Genomic DNA, 7,261 nt, shown 5'->3' with positions numbered 1-7,261 from the left:
TAAGACGGTCATGAGGCTTTTTAACGAGTGTCATGGAATAACTTGTTTATGCAGTCTTTCTATTGGAAAATGTTGTTGCCTGTTTTCCCAGAGTAGGATAGAAAACAGAATTTTGAATCAGACTATTCTTTTAGGGATACTATCGTTGGTTCATGTGCCTTTGTCTTAATAATGGGTTTCTATTTTTGATCGTGTGTTGGCCATGGTTGCAGGTTCTGTCATTGATGATGCATGCATGCTGTGATATTACAATTTCCAAAGTTGAGATGAATAAAGTAACTCTACTCAACTCATGCTGGCTCATGTTGACTCCAATGCTTCCCACAGTTGTGTCAATTTGGCTGGATGTCCTTTAGGTGGTGGACCATTCTTGAAACACATGGGGCACTGTTGCGTTTTGAAAACCCTAGCAGCGTTTCCAGTTCTTGATTACAAACCAGTGTTCCCGTCTCCTACTACCATACCCCGTTCAAAGGCACTTAAAGCTTTTGCTTTGCCATTCCCCCTTTGAATGGCACACATACACAATCCTTGTCTCAAGGCTTGAAAATCCTTCTTTAACCAGTCTCCTCTCCTACATCTACACTGATTGAAGTGGATTAAACAAGTGTTATCAATAAGGGAGCATAGCTTTCACCTGGATTCACCTGGTCAGTCTGTCATGGAAAGAGCAGGTGTTCATTATGTTTTGTACACTCAGTGTATCTATACAATAGACACTGCCATTTTTATAATATTTATTTAAAATAAACATCAGTACAAAGTTTGCTGATCACAGACATTGGCGTTCAGATATACATGTATTTACAATTTGGTTGAAGCAGAAACACAATTTTGATTAAGAAACACCATAGTCAGTTCTGCAGTTACAGAGAGCAACATATCCACATATTAAAATCAACCTCACATACGAGCTTTTCACATTAGTGATAAAATAATATTAAGAATATAAAATATGAAAACATTCAAGACATAAAATATTGCACATCACAGTGAAAATAACAGTTTTATTCATTTACACAATTGTGGCAGTTCTCACAGGGGGAGGAGCGACAAACGTGGGGAGAGGGATTGACCGCTCAGCCGGAGCCTGGAAAAGATATCAGATACAAAGCATGGCTGGTAAATCATTTCTGAATAGACATTCCTACATTTCTATATGTTCTAACCAAGTAGTAATTCCACAGGGACCATATTCACAAAGCGTCTCAGAGTTGGAGTCTTATTCATTATGGTTTAAAAGGCAAAACTGATCCTAGATCAGCACTCCTACTCAACTATGTTTTGTGAATACGGGCCCTGATGTGTACTTCAGATATTTTGAAAGTGTATGTCATGACAAGGCGTGGTGAATTACCGCCTGCGATGTCATTCTGTTGTAATCAGGCAGTGGTTTGAGTCCTCCAGTCAGCAGGTGGTTGGGAGTGTTTACGTCTGGTTGGGTTGACACCACCTGCATGGGGTGGGGGGGGGGGGGGGAGGGGGAGTTCTACAGATCTGGTAGGAATATGACATTTGTGCAATAACAAATTTCCCTAGTTACTGACATTACCTTCTCTACTGCTCTGGGCACAGGATATCTGTTCTGTTGACCTATGAAACAGAAACACAATTTTAGAGCAAAAGCCACTTGATTCCGGATGTGATAATAAAAAAAGGAAGGAAGATCAGGGGATTGAGAGTAGTGCTCCTACGTTTCTTCCTGCAGCAGTAGACACAGAGGTATATGAGGCCGATGAGGAGGAGGAGGAAGAGGAGGCCACAGGGGATCCCGACAGCGAGGCCTATAATCTGTGGTCTGCTCAGACCACCTGTCATACCAGCACAGACACAGTACAATCTGTTAGAGCAGCACTCACAGAGCCTACTCTCCACTGATGCGCCAAAGGCGACATGGAAGCATAATGTTTACTATAAGTTTAACTTTACCAGTATCATGTAGAAGTCTACCTTTATGTTAACATCTAGCTCATTCAACAATACAACAGACTATCTTATAAAGAAATGAATGCATTGCTTCACATGAAACAACGCCAAGCCTACTAGTAAGTGGCAATCAGATTAGCACCCTCCAAACAATCTAAATAGGAATATTATCAGTCAGTCAGTTCAAATACCGGGTCCAATTCTCTGCACCGCTGATGGTTCCCCCTGAGTTCGGCCAGCAATGGGGATGACCCGGAAGTAGTATGTGGATTTGGGATCCAGAACAGAGATATCAGTGCTCCGGGAGGAACCGGGCCTCTGCTGAATGCTCCGGAATCCCTCTATGGCTCTTTTCCTTCGGCTGCCATTTTTAGTGACAGTTAGGAGGTCTGGTCCGCTCATCTGAATGTCAAAGCCTTCAAAGCAACGGAGGGACAGAAACCAGTGTTGAGCAGTACTTAAAGGGATGTTCCATATCATTTGACATTAACTACAGTCAAGATACATGGAAAACCAGGTCAAATGTCAAATTGTATCCCGAAGCTGTCACTAAAGAGTGGTATTATACAAGGTTCTCAGCCAACTGCTTGAAGACAGACTTATAGACCAAATCCGACATAAAAGGAAAATGACAACAAGAAAGCACTCATTTAAAAAAAAGAATTGGTTAAGACCTATTAGGCTACAATATCAGTTTCTCACACCAAAGAATTTTGCACTCTAGAACAAAGCCAGATAGTCCAGATGGTCTCAGACATTAAGCAATATTTACAGTACACCCCCATCTACTGTGTTTGGATTTGCATCTTTTCCCACCCGCATTATTGGTGAGGTCTAGCAGTTCAGCAGTGAGATCAAAATAATTTGAACAAAAGGTTGTCAAATAACAATGGCTAAATTGTGGAAAACACTATTCTTAGATTCTGACAATATTGTTTTTACAGGAACATTTGAGAGAGTAGGTACGTCGGCAGCTTTACCTGTAATCACAGAGGTGGGAGGGACCTCCCAGGTCATTGTGACGATGGTTCCATTTTGATTAGGGAAAAGACTGGAATCTGAGATGGTGGGGCCTGGAGAGGGGTGAGAGGAATACTATGGAGCTTTGTGTAAAAAAATAAAAAAGCATGTTTTTCTTTACACAGTCTAAGACCCCATTGTGCTGCTTCAGTCGAGTAACTCTAGTGCTCCAAAACTTTCAGGTAACATCTGATTCTCCAGTCATTTAAATACAGTACAACTCCTTCCCAGTGCTCAGCACAGAGATCACATGATGTATGTTTAACCACATGCTGTAACTACTGTATAGCGTAAAACACTACTATAACAGTGGATCAAAATCTTACATAAAGTCTTTCAAATTTCACAGTGACCCAACAAGTAAGCAAAACCATGTATTTCGCTCTAACTTTATCCATGACCTAAGAGAAACAGGCCGCTAACCACCACCTGAGAAACTGGTCGATGACATACCCAGTAACTGAGTCTTTTTTCCATTGTTGCCCAGTGGGTTGCTACAGTTACAGGTGTAAGTGTAGAGCTGAGCGGTGCTGGTGTTAAAATCATGGATGTTGAGCTGCGCAGTGTCCACGCTGATCTGGTACTGCAAGCCATTGGCTAAGAGCTCGGTACCTTTGGACCATGTGACCATAGCCTTGGGCGTGGCCTGGCTGTTGCAGTGGATGGTGACCACTATTTTACCCTCTCGGTCCACTGTGGTCAAGACCATCGGTAAAAACTTTGCAGGACCAGCTAAGGAGTAATGAGACCACTAGTTATCCTGTGTGATCCTCAAACATTGTTTGTTGTGCAGACCTGCAAAATGCATGGACCTTACATAGTCTAGTATGGAATAAGTAACTCACTGGCAGTAATATTGCACCGTGTCTGACGGAGGGGGTGATTGGCCCTACAGAGGACCATTTTCCCATTGAGGTCCTGAGAGGCAGGTATGGTCAGATTGAAGTCTCCAGCACCACTGGTGGCGTTAGTCAAGGCAGGAAAGGACAGCAGGGCTTCTGGGGTGCCTCCCGTCCACCGGCAGTGGAACTGCAGGTCGACATTTCCGTTCACTGCATTGACTGAGCACATTGGGCTGGCTGTCGGGCTCTCTGTAATGGTAGGAAGACAAGGGCGGGGTAATTAGAACACTTGCACCCTAAATAAATGCAAAAAGCTTATCGGTTTGGCGCACACACACACAGGTTGTATAGCACAGACACAATGGTCCATCCAGATGTTTAAAAGACCCCTTACGCTAAGATCAATGATATCAACCACCACAAAACATGTGTACCGTTATTACCCCTCAACAGACGCTAATACTCTACCATAAACGTTGACTGTCAAGTTCCTCTTGCGCTGCGCTCCAGTGTCCACATTGACCAGCACACAGGTGTATATGCCCCCCTGGCTAGTTTGGACATTGGTCAGATTTAGACTTCCTCCTTGGGAAACGGGCAGGGTCTGACCCCCAAACATCCAGGAGGCGGAGGGTTGGGGAACCCCCTCGGCCTGACAGGAGAGAGAGAGGGTATCTCCAGAAACAAAGAAGGCCTGGGACGGACTGGCTCCAAGCATTGGCTCGTCTGGTCCATCTACGGGAGACGACAGGTAGTGGAAAGGGAAGTCAGATGACCATTTAAGGGCATATCGGTGTCATCAAATGGCTGGTTAAAGTGGATGTCATTTGTGTGATAGCATTTTTTGTGCAGTGTAGGGTAGAAGAGTAAGAAAGTGAGGAGGACTATTGCCATTTCCACATGCGAGTTCCATATAGAGGAGTTGAAGGAAATAAAGACATGCAGTGGGAAAGGGGATTTGTGAGACAGGGAAACATGTTGTTGCTTTCAGAAAAGGATTAAGTTAAAGGATTCAACTACAAAACTAGAGACATGCGAGTAATTACGGGTGCACAAGACAGAACATAACTAATAAAGTAGAATAAAAGTAATGCTCAGACTAATGCTTCGGACAAATAAGGCGAGATTCAAATATTCCTTCTTACAGAGAACAGTTATTTTCCTCTGAAATGTGACAGTGCTGAAAGGGTTGGTCAGGACCAAGGTGTAAGGTCCTGTGTCGTTCCTGTTGGGCTGATGTATGACCAGGCTCTTCTGGCCCACTGTGTAGTGAGAGTTGTTCTGTATCTCCACACTGTTAAAGTACCACCTCCACTGGTCGGCCTCACCCTGCAGTGTGCTGTACTGCAGAGTGAACTTTTCGGCTCCCTCTAAGGCATCGGCAGGCTCTGTGTTCACAGACACGTTCCGGATGTAGTCTGAAAGCAGAAAGTTGGGGTAAAGGACACAGATGGATGGAGAAACCATATTGCTTCTCCATGGTGAGGAAGACAATGGAGCTGCATAATTCCTTGAACGGGTAAAAGAGACATACATGAAATCCTAACATGACTAAACTCTACATGCAGTCTAATATTCAACTAAAATGTGTAACATTCAACTAAAAGGTGTGCTCAAAGGAGAATATCTATTGAAACTGCTTTTTACTACAGGAATATGATTAATCTGAGTCTGGGAAACTGGCACCAAATGATCAATACTCACCATAGACCTTCAGCACAAATGTGGCTGAGACAGTTTTGAATCCAGACTTGACTATCTCCACAGTGTAGGTGTTACTGTAGACAAATGACACATTTCGGAAGGTGAGGGACCCATCGGTCTCAATCTTCAGCACATCACGGTGAATGATGGCTATGTCTGGTGCAACACTGGAGCCAAGGGTCCAGGTAACCACAGGTAAACTCCCCATCTTCCATGTGATCACAGGGTCAGGTACACCACTGATGGTCACTACCAGAGTCACATTGCTGCCAACAGTGGTGTTGACCAGTGAGGGTCCCAGGGTAGAGATGGTCAAATCACAGTTTACACCTGTAGTTGATCATGATGAAGCAAAGAATTAATGGAATTGTTAACATTAATACAAAGTTGATTAAGGGTCACAAATTGTAACTAAATCCTACACAAAAATAGGATCTCAATCATCTCGTGATACATTCTATATGGTCACAATTTATTGGGTAGTTAATTAGGTGAATCAATCATTTGTTTATTGTATAACTTATAGGTTTACAATATGGTGTAGGCCTATAGAAAGCAGGCTAGTTTTGTTTATTGGCACGTGACATACAAAATTAAACAGCATGATAAATTAAAACTTACCTCCAATCATAAATATCAATAGAATGAACTTAAAAATGTGCCATTTGTGGACTTCAAACTGGTCTGAGGACATTATTCTTTTACTTTATTTTTTTTACTTGAAAGAGAAATCCACGAAAACCGAAACCATAAATTGCCCACAGCTTTCACATAAAAATAATATTCCACATTTGAGCTTTTTAAGATACCACAAAAAAAAATCTGGGTAGTCCTTGTGAAAGTTCGACGGACAACTGATGTAATACAATCGCTCCTGCGTTGTGTCCTCTATTGCACTCAACCTTGCTTCACTGTCGAGATGTCCGGGCTATCTGTCATCAAGATTCGAGAGTAATTCACCTGTGTCGGTGTCAAAGCCTTGATTGGTAAAATATTGGTAAACGTGGGCTTTACTTTTACAGGAAAACGTTCAATAAACAATGCAAACGTGAATTATTGTTGAGCTTTGAGGCGGGACAGTCCTTTACTATATCAATATCTACAGGTAAACTAGTCTAGAATGGCATATTCAACTAAACAGTAATGTGAGAAAGAGGAATATGATTTATTGCGCAGTCACCTAGACGTTGACACAAAATAAAAAGGTGTAGGCTGGTGATTTACCAGTGTTTCAGGTCTTTTGTAACAGAATGATCTGATTAATGAAAGGTAACCGGTTGGACTGCATTCTTTCCATCACCTATTGCGCTTGTCCTCTGGGAGAAACCAAAGATCTCCCCGCCTTAACAACCAGAGTTGTTGTTCAAAGCAACACGGCTTGGCTGCCTAATTCTCGCCTATCCTTTCTTTGGATTGGTGGACACATCTCAATATTGTCATCTCTTTTGAATATTCGAGGAGAGTTGTTGACGTCAAACCGTCTGTAATTCAATGGAGACGCTATGATACTAGCTTCATGCCATGAATAGTCAGTCATTGAGACAACTCCGATTTAAAGTGTTGTTTTTTTTCTCAAGGTTGCCGGGATGTCACGTTTCCTACTTATCGGTACACTCGTAATTTAATATTTTTTCATTTCTATTTGATCAAATAAACCTTATGGAGCAAATATGCCATAATGTTTTTGTTGTTGACCAAATTCGACACTCATTAACCTCAATACAAAAACGCCACCTGCTGGAGGGAGAAAGATTTCCTGCTGAGTTTGG

At 42.4% G+C, this 7,261-nt stretch overlaps 1 protein-coding gene across 1 annotated transcript; it reads right to left on the bottom strand.

Annotated features, from left to right (window-relative positions):
- Nucleotides 1-880: 880 nt before the first annotated feature.
- On the bottom strand, nucleotides 881-6,905 carry vsig10l (V-set and immunoglobulin domain containing 10 like). Its single transcript, XM_020497718.2, has 12 exons — nucleotides 6,114-6,905; nucleotides 5,493-5,822; nucleotides 4,934-5,206; nucleotides 4,257-4,523; nucleotides 3,792-4,037; nucleotides 3,400-3,678; nucleotides 2,907-2,999; nucleotides 2,118-2,342; nucleotides 1,695-1,811; nucleotides 1,553-1,593; nucleotides 1,358-1,453; nucleotides 881-1,090 (listed from the first exon to the last, which is right to left on the bottom strand). Exons 1-12 carry the CDS (start codon nucleotides 6,184-6,186, stop codon nucleotides 1,016-1,018), a joined length of 2,115 nt encoding a protein of 704 aa, XP_020353307.2. The 5' UTR covers nucleotides 6,187-6,905; the 3' UTR covers nucleotides 881-1,015.
- Between the last annotated feature and the right edge of the window lie 356 nt (nucleotides 6,906-7,261).

This window comes from Oncorhynchus kisutch, linkage group LG13 (assembly GCF_002021735.2).
Source record: "Oncorhynchus kisutch isolate 150728-3 linkage group LG13, Okis_V2, whole genome shotgun sequence".
NCBI lineage: Eukaryota > Metazoa > Chordata > Actinopteri > Salmoniformes > Salmonidae > Oncorhynchus > Oncorhynchus kisutch.
Note: the sequence above shows the minus strand (reverse complement) of the source record. Positions and strands in the feature narration are given on the sequence as shown.

Bases quoted from the DNA above. Each gene is read 5' to 3' on its own strand.
- vsig10l (XM_020497718.2), bottom strand. From the start codon at position 6,186: ATGTCCTCAGACCAGTTTGAAGTCCACAAATGGCACATTTTTAAGTTC. The intron at 4,524-4,933 runs GTAAGAAGGAAT...CGTCTCCCGTAG, and splicing joins GAGGAAAATAACTGTTCTCT to ATGGACCAGACGAGCCAATG. The intron at 3,679-3,791 runs GTGAGTTACTTA...ATTACTCCTTAG, and splicing joins ACGGTGCAATATTACTGCCA to CTGGTCCTGCAAAGTTTTTA.